At 40.1% G+C, this 18,350-nt stretch overlaps 1 protein-coding gene across 1 annotated transcript in view; it reads left to right on the forward strand.

Moving 5' to 3' along the window:
- CELF2 (CUGBP Elav-like family member 2) overlaps positions 1 to 18,350 on the forward strand; it is a 242,289-nt gene that overhangs the window by 177,483 nt on the left and 46,456 nt on the right. Inside the window, exons 5-8 of the mRNA XM_075709724.1 lie at positions 190 to 324; positions 10,927 to 11,006; positions 15,908 to 16,066; positions 17,471 to 17,534. Coding sequence (XP_075565839.1) covers positions 190 to 324; positions 10,927 to 11,006; positions 15,908 to 16,066; positions 17,471 to 17,534 — 438 coding nt within the window. The remainder of the gene's footprint in view (positions 1 to 189; positions 325 to 10,926; positions 11,007 to 15,907; positions 16,067 to 17,470; positions 17,535 to 18,350) is intronic.

An 18,350-nucleotide genomic window follows, 5' to 3' on the forward strand; every position in this document is an offset into this window, starting at 1 on the left:
ATGAGAGATTTGGGGTGGGAGAGGAAGGGGGGAAGGGAGGTTGTAAGTATAAAGTGTTTGCCTTAGGACTTGTCTTCAGTTACAGAGCGAGATTCACATGACTGGAGCTTGGTTTGATGTGGTAATGAAGCATTGATCACAGGAAAAAGATGAAATGGCCTTTGCTCATTCATTATTTTTATCTTCTAGCTGTGGAAGACAGAAAATTGTTCATAGGAATGGTTTCGAAGAAGTGTAATGAGAATGATATCAGGGTGATGTTTTCTCCGTTCGGCCAGATAGAAGAATGCAGAATCCTTCGGGGACCGGATGGGCTGAGCAGAGGTGAGTGTGCAGTCTGTAAAGTCTCTTTCCTTAAGTGCTAATTGGGAGCTGTATGTCACAGCCAGGGTAGGCATAGCCGCTGTCTGCAGCTAGAGGTTACGCTGTAATATGTCCCACGTGATGAAGGTATCCACATGAACTTTTCACAGTGACTGAAATTATCACCTTCTATTTCCAGTGTCAGAAAGGTCTCGGTGCCAACGTATTAACTTGTGTTATCGCCCTGTTTGTCAGCTGGAAAGGTTTCTTTGCACCCTGAGAAAACACCCTCAGTTTTCTGCGCTCACAAAATCAAAGATCCTTCCCTGACCCCATTTCTGCTTTGTAGCATAAGGCCAACAAAAAAAAAAAAGGACTGTAAATGACTGCTTGGAGGCATACAGGGTCATGGGAACTGGCCCATGTTGTAGCACTATCTCCTCCATTCCTGTGTTTTCTATAACTATATGCAAAACATAGGTCTGCTGTAACTCAGAAACATAGAGGTTAGCTTGAACTTGAGAGCTTTGCCTGGACAAAACTTTGTAAAACGAGCTTTTAAAGCTTGTGCCTCTATCACAACCCAAAACCCAGGGCAGAGGTGTTAAGCAGCACCACTGAGAGCGGTCAAGCGGCTGATCTGAACTTTGGAAATGAAGTGCAGCACAGACTTCAATAGCTGGTGATCCCTTCTGAGTGCAAAAGTGCCTTTTGGGGAAAGGCCCTCTGAAAACATACTGAGAAGAAAAATAAATGTATATTGATGACCCAGGCTGCGTATTAACTCCATGGTATATGGACCTGAAATTATTCTTGGAGCGTGAACCTTCTCAAAAAGTCAGTGCTAGGTGGTGCTGAGTGGAAAAGGAAATAGTGATAGTCCCATCTGTCAGCAGGGAAGGATGCCCTGGTACTAGCCATGGCCATTTAACGGCACAGGGAGTAAAGTAATTTTAAGTGGTGAGCTGTGAAAACATCACTTCTGTTCCTGTAGAAAAAAAAAAATACATAGAAAGCACAGTTTATGCATTTTATTACATTTTCAAAAGGCACAGAAAAAATAATAGTACCCATTTTGCATATAAGTATAGGTATACATATTTTTCTTTACTTTTGGACCTACTTGTTTCCAGTAGGCTATAGGATCCACAGTATTTTGTGCAACAATTTGTGCATGGGGTTTTTTGTTTTGTGTACAGCCCAGCTTCTTTAAAATGCCTATAAATTTTAACAGGGGAACTTGCAGGTATTACTGTATTTCATGGCGCTGCTTGAAAGCACTTGCTATACTACTTCTGAATAATAAGGACTTGTTGAAAAGGCACTCTGACAATAAATAGGGAGCCCCAAGAAAATTGCGCACTTACATTTACACACGCTTAGTCTGCAATCCCAAAACTTTTGGGGCTGGGATGCAGCAGTCCATTCGGGCAAGGAGAGCCTCAGGATCACGGCTTTAGCCTTGGAGAAGACTAGGGAAAAGGTCTGACGCTGGTTCCTGCAGCTCAGTAACGAACGTTAACTGATGGAGTTCAGTGCTGTCATTATCTTTCTAGACCCACCATCGAGGCAAAACAAATAATTCTGATATTCACTGGCTTAATTTTGTAAATAGCACAGGGAAGGGGTGATGGAAGACACAAGTGAGAGAGGAGCTAAGTAACTGCTGAAATAACAAGATTTGGGCATCAGATGTTTTGAGCCCCAGAAAGATTTAATTGATTCCTCAGCATCACCCAACAAAGGAATGGATCTTTCCTGGGATCCATAGAAATCCCACTGTGTACTTGCTTTTATTCAACAGACATTGGGCATAGTACGAGCATAGAAAATCTAATTATGAAGTCCAACAGGGTAAGTAAGGTTGGTGGGGTAGTTTTGTTCTGCCATAAATAGCAATCTCACAGTAATCAGAAGCTGAAGATTTTTAAGCCATGTCACCAACGTATCAGGCAGGGCAGTGTCATCTGCCAGCCAGCAGAGCCAGAGTTAAGGTGCTGCTCTCTGCTGCTGGAGGCTGAAGATCTCAGTCCAGGTAGGTCACACACCAGTAGTCGTAGCAGAGCTGTATCCTCTCTGCCACTCGGGTTTGTTTCGGTCACAGTCACGACGGATATTCTGTCATGACCTCATGCATCATGCCTTGTTAAACTTGAATTGCTTTCTATACACCCATGTTCACACTTGAAAATGAGTTCAGCTGTGCCAACAAGGTTTTCAGGCAGATGTTTATCAGCTTCACAAAACTACCACTCCATGAGAGAAGGCAAAGTGTTGGGAAAATGGTTGGTATTGCAGTTGAAATGAAAAGTGCTAAGGGATATTTGCAGTGGAGAGAGCTTGGCTGAAAGCACAGGGTGAAAAGCTTCTTCACTAAAGCAAGAGGGAGAATTTATACAGTTAAATCTGTGTAATGAGTTCCAATACTTAACAAGTTTTAATTCATGTTATCGTTTCCAAGATGTTAATTCCCTTTGCCACAAACAGTATTTGTGTTCCCAGCACCCGTCTGGATGTGCTTCCCTCCCAGACACAGAGGGGTGAATGAAAAATAGTCGCTGTCTTAGGAAAACACTGTCCTCACCATGCCAGAGCCTTCAGGAACTCGCAGTGCTCACAGCAGTGAGATGGAAATATGGTCCAATAAACTCTGTTTGGCATCTCTTTTCAGTTGCATAGCAAGTGCACATCATGGTATCTCAGACAAAAAGAGCTTGAAAGTGTATTCATTGGTATTTATGCCAACTTTTGAGCTTTGTTAAAGGGTTCAGGCAAATAATCTTTATTACCAGCAGATAGTTGCAAGGAATAGCTCCAGGTTACACTGCCCAGTAGAACAGTTTTGGTTTGCGCTGCTTATTTTTTCTTAGTAAAGAGTAAAAAGCTTTCAGTTGACTATTAGGCCAAGTCTACACTACAACAGCAACCTCACTGCTAGTACGCTGCTGTCAATCCATAGGCAGGGTGTAGGGTTGTAGTGTGCCACATGGCTCCAGTAGCAAGGAGAAATCCCATCCGGTGGCATCAAGGAAAAAGGTAACACTTTGTGATGAGTGTGATGTAAGTGCTAAGATAAAGAGAAAGAGGGAGAGAGATTGAACTGGTGGTTTCTATTGTAGTTTCTAGCCAAGAGTTGACAGAACTTTAATAAAGTCGCACCCATAGCTGTCACTACTGATAATGGACCATCAGCGTTTCTACTCCAAATTCCTACTGTCAGCGCTTTGAAACTCATCTGTAAAACGAGACTAAAATAATGATACAAAGCTCCAGTGGTGGAGCAGTATATTTTAAAGAAACCGAGATATTTTTCCTTGAGACATTTTTTTCCCCACCATTGTTCACTCCTGCATCTAAGAAATAATTGTTGTTTATACCTGTAACTTGCTACATTCCAGCCAGCTACAAGAAATCGGCAGCAACCAAAAGGCATTGCCTTCTGAAGGCTCTGAGGTAGTCCCTGTGAAATTAGTTGGCTGGCAGAGGGTAATTCCTAGCTGTGAAAAGTATTAAAAAATAAAAATACCTTGTTGGCTGCAGAGATAAAGAAACCAGGGACTCAACAGACATGGAGGCTGGCCTTCGCTTCAGCGGGGTTCATGGGACTATCTAAAGAAGCTTGCCACTGCCTGTACTATATTCATTATTCAAAGAAAAGGATTCAGCCTGCAGGGTTGTTTAATCCAGCACTCTTTCTGAAGAGCTAAGTATGCTTTACAAAAATTCATGATTGTGATATCATGTGCTAAGCTTCATTATCATGAAAAAGCAGAAGTCAACTGCCTCAGATGATTAAGATTTTAAATCACTTATTGTAAACGGCTTAAGGAAACTTTCAGACCTCCTGACTCCTAGCACTGTGTAATGTCTACATGACCATAGATGCCAACACAGCCAGCCATGCAATGATAGCTGGAGCGTGCAAAAATAGCCAGAAATACGCAAGTTTGATTTGTAGCTGTGCCACTCATGTGCTGTATTGACCGTAGGTGAGTTGGTCTCTCATCATCTCTCCATTATCCCATTCCTTAAAATAAGGATAGCGATGCTCCTCTACCTTTGTAAAATGCTTTTTTTAGATCAGTGGATCAATATCTCTGTATCGCTCTAGGAATTATTACCATCCGTAATGATGACAAAAAAAATCCTCTTATCCTTATCACAGGAGCACCACACAGAAAATCATTCTGCTGTATTGCTAAGTGCCGATTTATATAATAAATACCAGAAGGACGTCAACTGGGTTAATAGCATGCATTGAAAAAACCTGCTAATAACATGTACAGACAGTTGGATATACCATGAAAATTGTAGAAAAGCTCCAAATGCACATTCCTACATCTTCTAGGCTCCTAATTGTATGATTTTTCAACAAAAAAATTGCCAGGCACATGGGACAAGTGAACATTCCTGCGGACATTTATTACAGGGATTTTTTTTTTTTTTCTTTCTTTGATTTAAGAGCAGGTTAGAAATGGCATGGAGAGTTACACCATGGTCAGGCAATTTAATTTCATGAAAATCCATTCCTAACTTTCATATTCAGGGGTTTTCTTGATGATTTAGTAAAAGAAAATGAGTATTTCCATCATAATTAATTGCAGTGACGGGTAGGTGAGGAGGTTTTATGCCTATTTGTTTTTTCTTATGGATATTTGCTGCTCCGTCATGAACTAAAGTAACATGAAGTGCCACCCATGGGAACAGCCTGGATTAGGGGCCACCTTCTGACTGTGTATCAGTGATGGGAAGCAGGCATGGTGGAAGTGCTGTATTTTTATTTGCTCTTCACAAGCACCCCCATGCCTTATTTCTTGTGCTGTAATATGGTAACATTTTAATTTTTTCCAATCATTGTGGCACATTTAATTTTCTTTTTTCCTCTGGTGAAACTCTTTCAAAGCTGGGAAGGAATGAACACGTCCAAGTGACCAGTGTATCTGCTGGCCTTTAGCCAGCGACCCCACATCTCAGTTCTCCATTACTGCATCTTCGCAGCAATCCCTCCCCAGAGGGAAGTCTAAAATGAAATAATTTACAAGAGTTTTTATTCCAACAAGAGGGTCATCGAGGCACTGTTAGAGAATGTGGTCTTTGGTACCCGTTTGATTCTGATTTTGTGTAAATTCCAGTTACTGAAGTCTGTACTTTGCAGGGTGGTTAATTGACTGTCCAATTAGAAACACTTTGAGGGAACCATGAACTTCAGGAAATTTAAAATCTAGAATGTGTCATCTGGTCAATACTCAAGAGAAGTCAGTAAAGCCAAAGAGATGAGGCATGTTTACAGGATCTGCCTGTTGTTACCTCTGTGTGCCTGATATGCATAAATTAAAGAGCTTCACTGTGACTTTTTCAAAATGCTTTACTTTGGGCTGGGTTGTTGCACTTCGTCTCACACCTGTCGTGTGTCTTAAGCAATACCTAATGACCAAATGTCTGTGCAATAAACAATTTGATGTCTTAATTTGTAGCTGAAATGTATTTTAACCACTAAGATTTTTGTGTGATGTCTTCATTAGAAGGCTGTTTCCCAGGCTGGTCCTTCCTTCAGACTGTGCTATATTAGCACAGTGTAGAAAAGGGAAAGTCTACTTTGCAATCTCTGCTAGAAATATTTTAACACAACTAGAGCTTATTTTTGTCATGCTTCAATTTCCATAGCTTTTCATTCAAGCCTTTTCTTTAAATAGAGGCTTTCATCTCAGAGGATCCCAAATACTTCTTGCAGGAGTATTTTGGCAGCTTTTCACTATTGTTTCTTCACAGAAAGTGAAGAAAAACCTTGTTTACGGTGAACTAGGAAGCTGTAGCGCAACCATTACACCACCAGCTGCGCAGCCGCCATATGTAGTACTGCGATTGCTCGCATGACTTTGAAAATCTCTTGAGCCTTCTTCTGTGTCAGAGGGGTCATTATATATTTTTTTTTTTAAATTTATTGCATCTGCCTTCCTTTCATCTCCAGAACTTTAAAGCCATGGTTTTTAAACTTCCATTTTTAACTCTAGGCCTGATTCAAAAATGTCTAGGGGTTTTGCATCTCCCTTTGGCTTCATTGAGGGTTTGGGGGCTTTAAATTCTCCAGTAGACCACAGTAGCTTTATGTGGGAGGTTTCTTCTATAAGTATGAAATCAGACCCCTTACCTTGAGGCCTCCATACTTAAAAATGTTCTACTTCACTTGTAGCTCACAAGTATTGATGTTATGTTAGACTGTGCATGAACTGCTGACTGAACGTTTCAAAACAGTCTATGAAAGCCTGAGATGAGAAGAATCAAGTGAAGTAGGAGCTGAAATAGGGCAGTGCTGAGCTTTTTTAAATATTTCAAATAATTCAGTCGCTCGAGCAGTGAGCCCTAGGTTTGGAACCGCATGGGTCAAGGAGGAAGCTTTTCTCATTTTGCAGCCTCTTCAAAATTCTTTTTCAGTTTGGGGTGGAAGGGGGGTAAGGACCAACCCTGTGAGTTTAGATGTTCTCTCAGCTGAGCTGGCAAATGCGATAATGTGCTCCAAAATCTCCTCTGTGACAGGGCTGGGTGCCTCCCTCTGATTCTGCCTGCAGGAGGAAATTACTTCGAGCAGCCTTTCCCCAGTCAATCATTTACCTGGTGTAGAGGGTGAGAAGGCAGCCTTGGAGAAGCAACTAAAACTCTTAGACCTCCTTTCTCCCTCCCCTTTTGTTTCTGCTAGTGATCCCTGACATTTTGAAACCAGAGGTGATAAATAATTGCAGGTTGGCTGTATTTACAAAAGGAATTTTTTTTTTTTTTTTTTTTTTTTTTTTGGTGGTTAGATAGCTGGTAGTACAAAACAAAGTAATTTCAAGGCATTAGCTATAGAAATATCCCCCTCTCCACGTTTTCTGTCCCAGAGAGCTCCACAGCCCCAGTAAGAAGGGAGTAATCAAAGTATCAGGACTCAGTATGGTAGAACAGAAATAGTTTGCTTGTAGCAATTGTTCCGGAAGACCTCGGCCCACAGCACTACAATCAATGCAGCGTTTCATAGGATGAAGTAAGAGGCCACGGAAATCTTTCTTATTTCCTTGCACCATGAGGCATGAAATCTGATTAGTCTTGTCCTCTTATAATTGTGATTTACAGTCCTAAAGCTGACAGTATGTTCCCAAAAGACCACCTGTATCCGTGAGATATAGTGAGTGAGAGTATGCTGAAAAGGGTTTTCCCAACCCCTCAGAAACTGCTGCAGCAAGAGTACGGGATGGTCCAGGCAGAGCTCATCTGGCTTAAACAAGTGAAATCCAGTGTCCTTAGGCACCAACTTCTGATTAAATTCTAGGTGCCCAATGAAACCATCCTCCTAAAGTGCACATGTACCCCATATAGGAAAATAAAGGTACTGCCATTGACTGTGGCAGAGAATATAAGCATCTCAGAAGAGCAGCTTTTCTGAATACCTAAATTATATATGCAAGCTCAGTGATTAAGTGGACTGAATCCTGTGACATAGGCTTAGCTCCCCTCTGGTGCAGCAGTCTGGTCATGAAGGAAAGGATCCCATGGTTCACAGACAACAAAATGTATAGGATCTCATGTTTCACATATAATAAAATATATGTGCACGCGTAATAAATATACAAATTTTGTGTGTGTGTGTCCAGGTCCAGCTGACAAAATAACCCTTGAACGTGAATACATGTAGCAATGTCTGGAAAGATGGTTAAATTAGCTAGCATTTAACTGGGGTGCTTGATGGTAACAACTGCAGGTCTAGGTTATCAAATAATTTAGAAATAAGGTTGTCTACTGAATTTTTACCTTGGTTATTGAGGCAAATTGGGTATTTACTGTGCAAATGGCCACTGTCCATCGGTGGGAAATGGCCTGCCGACTGGAGATAACAAGGGGACCTAACCTTGTAGCCTCTGGCTGGCAAAGCATAATTAAAATGCAGTCCCGTCTTCTCTGTGGAATGCTCTTTCCAAACGCTCATATTCAAGCCGCATAACCTCATTCATCAGGCATTCCCCTTGCCCGGAGAACAAGTTTCTTTTAAATTGGTAGCTCGCTATATGGCACTTTACAGAGATCTGCTACGAAGGTCTTTTCACTCCCCGACAAAGGCAACGGGATCCACGCAAATGGATTTGGGCTGAGGAATGAGGAGGGAGGTTTTGCGGCAGTGTTGGGCGCTGAATGTCCCCAACAGCTGAGCTTTGTGGTTAAAAAGAGAAAAAGCTTAAGGGAGAGAAGAGAGAGTCTGCTTTATCTTGAGAGGAGCACAGCTTTATTTCTCTGCTGATTCACATTTCTTTTGAGACCTGCTAATTGCAACATCTCTCAGTAAGTTACTTACAGCAGTACTGCTGGGTAGAAATTGTGATAAATGCATAAACTGTGTCTTATTGATTTTTGTTGACATTTTACATGCTGCTTATGCATTCTAAACCTCCATTCAGTAATTGTCACTATGGTACACACTCCTGGATAATGAGAGCGAAAGAAGTGAATGAAGCGGTTTCTTGACCATTATAACCAATATTATTCAAGGCTCTGTATGGGGTTTCTTGCCTGCCCTCCAGTATATCTCTATTTGTGCTCATCCCCCATTGAATTTGCAAGACGAGAAATGAAAACCCTTGGTGTTATTTCCTCTGTTAATGATAATAACAGAAATGTTTTTGAGAGAGATTACTTTGAGACTGATGGTAAATTTGGGCCTCTTTAATTTTAGTGCACAGCAGCAATATGGAATCTAGCGGAGGTACTGTAGTTTATTTACCCTTCTACTGCACATTTTGTCTAGATTGCCGTACAGAAAGCTGTTTTGTTACATCACTTTCTTTGACAGAAATTTGTCGTTAAGTAAGAATGGTATAGCTACATATAGTGTGGCTAAACAGCAGTAAGACATCGTCAGCTGTTGTGTTACCTGAGAAGTATGTAGAGAATCGTGACACTGCCATGAAGTTTGTAAGTTTGTGTAAAAGAATTCTGACTTCTGATTTTATGATGTTCACTTAACAGTCAGAGGTATATAAACCAGCTTAGGTTCTCTTGTATCAAGGGCTTTTACATTAAACAGAAAAAAAAAAAAATACCGCATGATGCAAAAATGCATTGACTTTATTTTCATGACTAGATGTAGTGCTTTTGGGTAATGATCAGGCATTGCTTTCTCTTACTGTTGTTTGATTAAAATGTGAATACAGTCTTGACTTGATAATCTTACCAGGTACACATGGAGCAAGAAAGAAAAGGTATTTTATGCCTCCAATTGATTCGCATAAACCAAACAATCTGTTGCTTGTTGGATTGCAAAATGGTTTATTTTGCCCATTGGCCACAGGGGCAACAATATTGTATTTTTGATGCCAGAATGTAGCTTTCATGCATTAGCTCTAAAATGACAATATGCTTTAGCCTCTCAGTGCTTAGATTTGCTTCATTTGGAAATCTTTTAAGTAGTAATAATAATAATGTTTTGAGGAAATTGAGTGGAACACTAAATTATTCTCTGAAACCTAAGTTCAAACTGTGCAAGGCTAAGGGAGCTGAAAATCAATGCACTTTTAAAGTCATTAGAGATCACAAGTGAAATAAGTCTGTGTTGCTTTAGCTAAGCTTTTAGTGTGCCGTGGTATTATTACGAAATCAGCCTGAATCTGCATTAATTTCACAGTCTTTTTCTTTAAGATGCCCAAGGGTGCATGAAGAATAAAATGTAAATCTCAGAAGGCAATGTTTTTATTAGTCAAAAGGGCAGTGAATCATGCACTGAAAAAGTTCACCTGTACCATGCCCAGTGTAGGTATGACTGACAATAGTAAAAGGGTGGAAAAATAGTCCAGGCATTAGCCTACTGGCTTTTCATTACAATTTAAAAGGCTGAGGAGGGAGAAAAGTGATTTTTTTAGTTATTCATGCACGTAGCTTCAGAATTGTTCAAGTTGGTAGTAGGTTTCATAGATCAAAGAATTATACTTGTACCTAGGACTTGGAGAAACAAAAATCATAAAGATTTTTATTTTTAATATGTTATTTTCTTAAATGTTGAGATTCCACCTACATTACTGAATTTTGTCTGAGTCTTTTCACATTTACGCACAGGCTACACAATGGAGTTTTTCTCATCCTTATTTGTATGGTTGTTCTTGGCGCATCACGGAAATATGTGACATTATGGACTCCTTTATTAAATTTCCAGTTCAGCTGCCAGTGATGCCAGTCACTTATTCAGTATCCACAATTTACCTACACAAAAGCCATAGCAAGCAATTGTTAATGCATGGCCTGAATAGACTAACTATGCAATCCAAACTCTACATAAAAGCCTTACTTATTTCAAACCCTGTGGCTACAAAAAAAAAACCAAAAAAACCAAAAAAAACCAACCAAAAAAACCCCACAAAACAAATTAAAGGGAAAAAACCTTTCTCCTCACCCATCCCCACATAATTTTTTTTCTTTCATCTATGGTCAGATTAGCAAGTCAGCACTGTCGATAAATAAACTAGAGAAGTTGTTTATTTTTATGTACTACTGAGAACAGTGTCGTCTTGTGGCCGTTCTCGTAGACTGTGTTGGTTTAACAAGCGTCCAACCCTTTTGTCTTGTTGTTTTTTGTCTTTCCTGCTCCCTGTCCCCTTGTTCCCACAGGCTGTGCGTTTGTCACATTTTCTACAAGGGCAATGGCACAGAATGCAATCAAAGCCATGCACCAGTCTCAGACCATGGAGGTACAGTACTGTATCATTTGCCCTTTCTTTGTTTTCTTTGTGCAAATGATTGCGAATGGTAAAGCCATGCTCTCCTGGACGAGATCAGACACATGACAATCACAGATTTAAACTTTTTACCAACTCACTCTACCTGTCTTTGTGGAGCTTATTTTTCTTAATGACCTGAAAGCACACAATAAGGTTGCTGTGTGGTATCCAAACACGGCTCTTGATCCTGTTTTCAGTGGCATTCAGGAGAAAATAAAAATGCTGTGAATACCACTCCTCAGTCATACTCAGAGTATATCTGATGAGTAAATTACGTTTAATTTTAACACACACACCCCCAAAGAAAAATCTTGGTTTCTTTTAAATAGATTTTTAAGTGTTGTGGTTTGCGTCTCAGAAAAAGCTCAAGTTTTGACCTGGCCACGCTCAGTTACTAGTGCATGTTTTTTTCTGCAAATAGAATCTCTCTTTAAGTTTATATAATTTCTCCTTCTTCATGTAGCCAATAAAAATGCTAATGATGACAGAGCATATCGAAGTGTGGCACTTCCTGCAGAGCACCAACGTGGCTGGCCCCTCACAAGCAACGCTCTTTATTTCCTTCCAAACTGCCTCTACGGCCTCATATTTTATCATGATGAGCAACACAAAACTTTAAACCTGTTCATTTAATGTGAATATAGCTGCAGGCTAACGATCTGTTCATTGGAGTGGTTATCGAATGCCACGGCTTGTCTGGCAATCTCAAAACTTTTTTCAGTCTGTGATTTTTGTCATGGTCTTTCAGAATTTTGCACAAAAAACCGCACAAGTATGAAGTCTTTACTTACTCTGGATCTTCTAGCTTATCATTGGAGAGTGCATGTTATACTGTATTATGTATACTGTATCTTCGTGTAGTGATGATTTTTCTCAGAGGTGGCATTGATGTTATGTGCACTTGTTTCTTTTTTTATTTATTTTTCCACCAGGACCTTTCAATTTTTTTTTTTCTCAGTGATTTTTCTTTGCAATGCTCTAGTCTCCCAAAGCATGCTGGGTGCTAAACAATCATTATTGCGTCATGTCGTTGAGCTGCTTTGTGTAACGAGCCAAGGGGGGAGACCAGGGGTGGGAGGGTGGAGAGAGGAGAAGAAGGAGAAGATAAAACCCAAGCCAGTGCATGAAACTGTCACTAACTGTTTCCTGTATACTACAAGTAATGATACCGGCATTGCAAAGCTGTTGTCTTTCCAAACATCATGTTTGAATTTGGTTGAGCTTCTTTTATAATCAATGTGTTTTCTTTTCAGTGCAATGCATTTTTAGACCCTGAGTATACAGTTTTAGATGAGAGTCTGCCAATGAGATGAGAATAATTGAAATGATCTTTACTAGAAAGCTGGTGTTACACAATCTATGCAGTCTGACAGTATATTGTGAAAAAAACTGCCACTTTGAGTCTCTGAAATGATACTCATAATTTGTCTGCCATGCACTGCTCCATTAATTCAGATCTATATGTTTTTCTGGGTTTGATTCCAAGTAAAAAGGAAATGTTTATTGGTAATACTGTGTTTTACCTATATTTTTCCATGTGTTTTAATGTATTTTTCTGTCTAGCAAAATGAATTTTACACAGCTCTACTTCAGAAGATGGTAAAATTAAAAAGATAATACCTCCCAGACAAATTCTGCCGTTCGTCTGTTGTATGCAGTACTCCAAAAGAGGCTGTATTTTGATGTGATACTCCTGCTGATATTAGTTCTATAGAATAGATACTCTTGGATCAAAATACTTCTCAACACCTTTAGAGACGTCATCAGTGAGATCCCCAAACTGGCAAGGCGATTCCAAATATTTTGCACTTTGAACATCTGGCTCTTTATGCCCGTTGAGCTTAGGCTGGGAGTCCCTTCTTGGAGAGAAGTAGTACGCCCTCCAGCTGTGGGTGGGGGACTCAATGGAGTCTGTGCCTACTGTCTTGACAATACAAAATAAAACATGAAGGCAGCAACAGCTGTTGGGAAGAAAATGGCACTAAATGGGGTGGAGATACCAAGCCATTGAATGAGGAAGGGAGCTGCACCCTGTGTATGTGCTGGGAGCTTCCGCTCAAGATAGGAAATGGAAGAGCGTAAAACAGAAATCATTTTTTAAGCAAAAAAATTTTGCTCGCTTTGGCCCATACTCTTCTAGTAAAAAGTTAACTTGGGTTAGCTGGTGTTAAATCTCAGCACTCAGCCTGAAAGAGTGGTCCTTGGACACTTGTTTCATGTTTTTTGCAAACAAAAGTGGGCTGGGAGGAACCCATGTACTACACAATTACATTTCAACCCAATTACTGCAGAATTTTTTTTTCTGATTTCATTATTTTCAGTTCTTTGGCACGCATCATTTAGAGAGATGAATTTTCAAAGTGGTCTAAGAAAGAACAATGGGGATACGAATGTCCGGATAAACACATCTCATAGAATAATGAATTCTGTTACAACTCTTCCCACCTGACTTTCTGACCTGGTTAAATCAACTGATTTTGAAAACATAATTGCTGCTCTAGAGTTTTTGCTCTTCTGTCTCATTTCTGTGGAGTTTTTTTTGTTTGTTTGAGGCCTGCAAATGCAGCACCAGTAGAAGACACTAATTTGTTATCATGGAGTAAATTTGATGCAACAATAACAACCCTTTTCTCATATAGAGCCACTTGCTACATATAATTTCAGTCTTCAGAATGTGAAATATAGAGCAGACAGTGAAAAAATGAATTATAGATTCATAAATTACAAAGGTATTGGTTTTATACAATTTACGGACATTTAAGCACTCATAAATATGATGTCATATGTGGTGTTGAGTGCTGAGCTACTGAACTGAGAACTGAAATAGCCATATACTATTTCTTCCTTTGAAATTCATTTCTATTTCTTTGGAAATAGACTTGATTCTCCTGTACATCTAGGTAGAAGGCAGTAAGTTCTGGTTGTTCTTAGCCCATTGCTACCAAACCTCAGATTAAATAGAAACAGCTTGCTTTTTTTTATTAGCGAAACCAGAAAAAACACTCTCACACCCTCCACCCTCCTGCTCCTTTTTCTTTCCTTTTTTTTTTAAGGGTATTGTTTTTAATAGTAGTATAAAAATCACTAGAGAGAGGTAATTGTGTAACAAGCGGGCTCCTTCATAATCTTTATTTGATTGCTGGAGTGGTATGTATCGCCTTTCTTCCTCACTGAAACACTGAAAGACATTTTTACAATGAAACAAAGACATTTTTACAATGAAATGCACAGGAAAGGAGTTGGAGGAGGAATAATAAATCACAAGTGATGATTTTCTAAGATAATTCTAAAGGAACAGTATTGATGGGAGATCTTCATACAAGAGATATTATTATTGTGGTTTATTTCATCATTTCATCTGTTGATTGCAAATATTCTTATCGTTTCTCCTGGTGTAAGGTTCTTCAGAGAAAAGGTACATGGCTGCTTTTTGTAAATAATAGAGGACAGGAACTTTTCTGAAGATGTTCACAGTGTTGTGAGAGCGGCCATGGGAAGAGTTAGGTTAAGTATAACCCCGCTCCCCGTCCCACGCTATACACTTTGGCTGCTGTGGTTTTTGGACTTGAGTCAGCTTTCACTCCTACCATTGTGTTGAGATTGAAGTTAGACAAGAAATTAGTATAATAAAGCATGATGGGTGGAGGGAAGTTATTCATTGGATCCTATGAAGTCGGAAAACAGTATGCAACGGATTGACAGTTTCTATGACTCACAAAATGCTTGAATTAATTTGAAGAACTGAGTCATTGCAGTATATAGTTTGCTCCATTGATTTGAAAAACTGAAGACACGAAAGGTTAACATATGAAAACATATTTTTATATGTTAACCGGGGGGGGGGGGGGGGGGGGGGCGGCAATAGAGCAAGAGCAAGAGAGACATCTTTCATATTCACATGTCTCATTCTCTCAGTGACTTTGCCCAGGAATACCCAATCTGAAGTCCAAGGGAAATATCCAGCTTACCTCAAAAGTCCATCTGGTCCATGACCTCCTACTTCTTCCCAAGTGTCACGCAGACATGGGTGAGGTGTAGGCTGCAGACCAGATCTCTAGTTCTTTCTTACAACGTCCCTATTTCCTAAGGTGTCTTACAACCCTCCCATATCATGTAACAAGAGGCTTGTAGAAGCCACAGAAGAAATAGTGGCAATCAGGAATTGGCTGCTATCACCAGAACTACTCACTTTTGGTCTGCATCCTGCCCTTTGTTCACATCTCAAGGGTGCTTGATACAAAGCATGCCTGGGAGCAGACCGCAGGTGGGTGAATTGTCCTAGCAGTATCGCCCTTTGTGCTCACTTGGGACTGGAGGTCCTTGATATGAAAAGGAACAGTGCCCCGCTGATGATGGGCACTGCAGTAAATCAGTTGCTCGCAGTCTATTTATGTAGGGTACACAAGCCAGGTGCACTGAGCGTGACCACACAGCCAGACCGTGGTGGCAGGGCGGTGTTGGCTGTGTGGTCCTGGCAGCAGGGAGGTTGGACACCTCTCCCTTTGGCGATGCCTTGAAAGCAGACTGCAGACAAAGCATCACGTCCATCTCATGAGCTGTGAAGCTTAATTAAAGAGGACTGGTACACTTCGCTGTCTCTGGCAGCAGTTTTGATAGCTGGAAGGAAAAGAGAGCCTGAGGAAAGGTGTTTTATAAAAAGAACTGGGGAATCAATAAATTCTTGATAGCCTCTTTTCCTAAGAAGCTGAAAATCTTAGTCCTTGCGGTCCTACATTATGCCAGTCACAGAGAGGGTGAGCAATCAGGTCATACCATTGCCCGTGGCCCTGTGGGACATGGCTGAGCTCACGACGCAGGGTTGATTCGGTGGGATTTAACACTTCTGTCTTTCCCGATCTGTCTAACCACAGGGCTGCTCTTCGCCAATCGTGGTGAAGTTTGCCGATACCCAAAAGGACAAGGAGCAGCGGCGTTTGCAGCAGCAGTTGGCACAGCAGATGCAACAGCTCAATACTGCCACTTGGGGAAACCTCACAGGTCTTGGAGGACTAACACCACAATACCTAGCTGTAAGTTCATTTCAGAGGTGGCAGCTATATTATACTGTATTTATTTTAGAACCATGGTAAATCAACTATAGTAAACTCCCTGCAATAAATTGCTAAGTCCTCAAGGATACGTAGCATGTCTTCTTCTATATAAAATAATCTGTATGTTTATCACATTATCTAAAAATAAATAATAAGGAATATAATTTGAATAATCATTTCAAGATGTGTCAGTGCTGTCCAAGGCAAGCATTTAAAGTTTACTCATGCTGCAAAATAAAATTTGATTCCATTAGTTTTATTGTTCTTTTGAATGTTGGAGTCTGGTTTTTATAGCTGGAATAAAATTTAAGTTCTTCCTTAGGGGAGGACAGATAGGCAGCTGAGCACTGTAGAGGCCATATCTGTATGGTGGAGCCTCTAAACTGGAATGTTGTGGTTCAGTCCTCTAATCTTCCACAGTTCCATTTGGAAATGGCTTTCACTTTAATGTGTGGTCCTGTCAATGCTAAACATGCGTGGTTCATACTGCCTTGTACAGAAAGTGAAGATGACAGGGGAAAGCAGTTTGTTTCTCATAAATTTAAAATGGTATTTTCCTTGGTCCATTTTTAAGATCAAAAAGAGACATTAGCTGCTGCCCCTGTTGGAGAAATCTGAAATCCACATCCGCGCATCTTAGGTCCTGGATAGGCAAGAGAGACTCCCCTGCAGCACAGCTGAGAGGGAGCCTCTGCCTTTTGTGGCTCTGGAATTGAGAGGTCTGGTTGAGCAGCTTTTGGATAACTTGGGGAGTTCCTGATGGTTTCGAGTTAGACAAACAGATGCATCCATATATATATGTACTGTGTATGCATAAATACGTAATTTGTATGCATACAATGCTTTGGTATAGTGATATAATTATAAAGAGCAATTTACCTCACAAATAAAAATATATATTAGTACTGAGGTAGGCTAAATTGTTATCTACAAATACCAGTCTAATGAGTATCTGTGTGCTTGATTCATGAAGATAAGAAAGAAAAAACTGAATTCAAAGGGGTGGGGGAGAATGGACCGTGATTGACAGAGATGAGTTATGGTAACTACTAGACTACAGAGGGTTGTAATTAGTCACGCTATGTTGGTTTAAATAGATTTAACACCTGGTTGTTAAAAAGAATAAATTGATTAATTGTTTTAAAGCAGCAATGTTATTGAGTTTCCCTTGTGTCTCTGTGTTTCTTAATAGAGATTAGACATTAATATGGATTTACAGCATTGACTCTAGGGATGTTCATTCCAACAATAGACAGAAGCAAGAGACTATATAGATGTAAAGGAAAGCATAAATACTCCAAATGTGAAACGATAGCTCATTTTAGTTTTATCTTCGTTACATTAATGTCAGATAGATTGCTGTGTTTTGTTGTTAATTTGCAGCTTCTGCAGCAAGCAACTTCCTCCAGTAACTTGGGTGCCTTCAGCGGCATTCAGCAAATGGCCGGTAAGTTAAAAACCATTTCATTTTGCTCCAGCTATGTTTTGTATTCTTAAGCTATTGAATTCTGTACCTCTAATAATCACATTGTCGGCGGTGGGGGGGGTGTTGTGTATTAAATGTGGCAGATGTATTGGCAGGGGATGGCTCGTGGTTCAACATCAATAGAAACACTTTCTCCCCTCTTTCAGAAACTGAAATTAAACCCAGTGCTCCCGGGTTGTGCAAACAGTTTGTCTTGCATTAGTCACCTGCCATTTGTCCAAAGTAACCAATTGTAAATTGTAGGAGAGCTCTTAGTCCCTGCAGCTGTATCCTACCCTATGAAAAGTGTCAGTAAAGCAACAGCAGGATTACGTTCTAATTTCCAGTGAGATTTCTGTGTCCTGAAAAATCAAATTAATGGCAGCCCTCAAACATTTTAATAATAGGTGGTGAGTAAAAATGTTCTGACCTTTTTAATGAAACCCAAGATTACAGGCCTACCTTCGGTATGAATTTTCAGGCTCCTTTTATAATCATGGAAAATTAACTGGGTGCCTTTTTGACTTTGGAACCCTAGTTGACAAAATTACACAACAGAAGCTTTTATGTAAAAGTATAATCTTTAGTCTGGGAGAAAAAGGAAAGAAAGAAAAGGGGAAAAAAAAATCAAAGTGTGAGCAGATTTGAAAGCCAGCTAGTTGGAGGGTTTCTTAGTAATGAGCTGTGTGCCAGTAGTAACTGATGTGTAGTGATTAGCAAAAGGTCACTCCCACTGTGTGACCTACCATGCTGATACCCTAACTTAACATGATGCTAGAGAAGGCAGCATGTGCAGTA

The sequence above is a fragment of the Pelecanus crispus genome, chromosome 1 (assembly GCF_030463565.1).
Source record: "Pelecanus crispus isolate bPelCri1 chromosome 1, bPelCri1.pri, whole genome shotgun sequence".
Taxonomy (NCBI): Eukaryota; Metazoa; Chordata; class Aves; order Pelecaniformes; family Pelecanidae; genus Pelecanus; species Pelecanus crispus.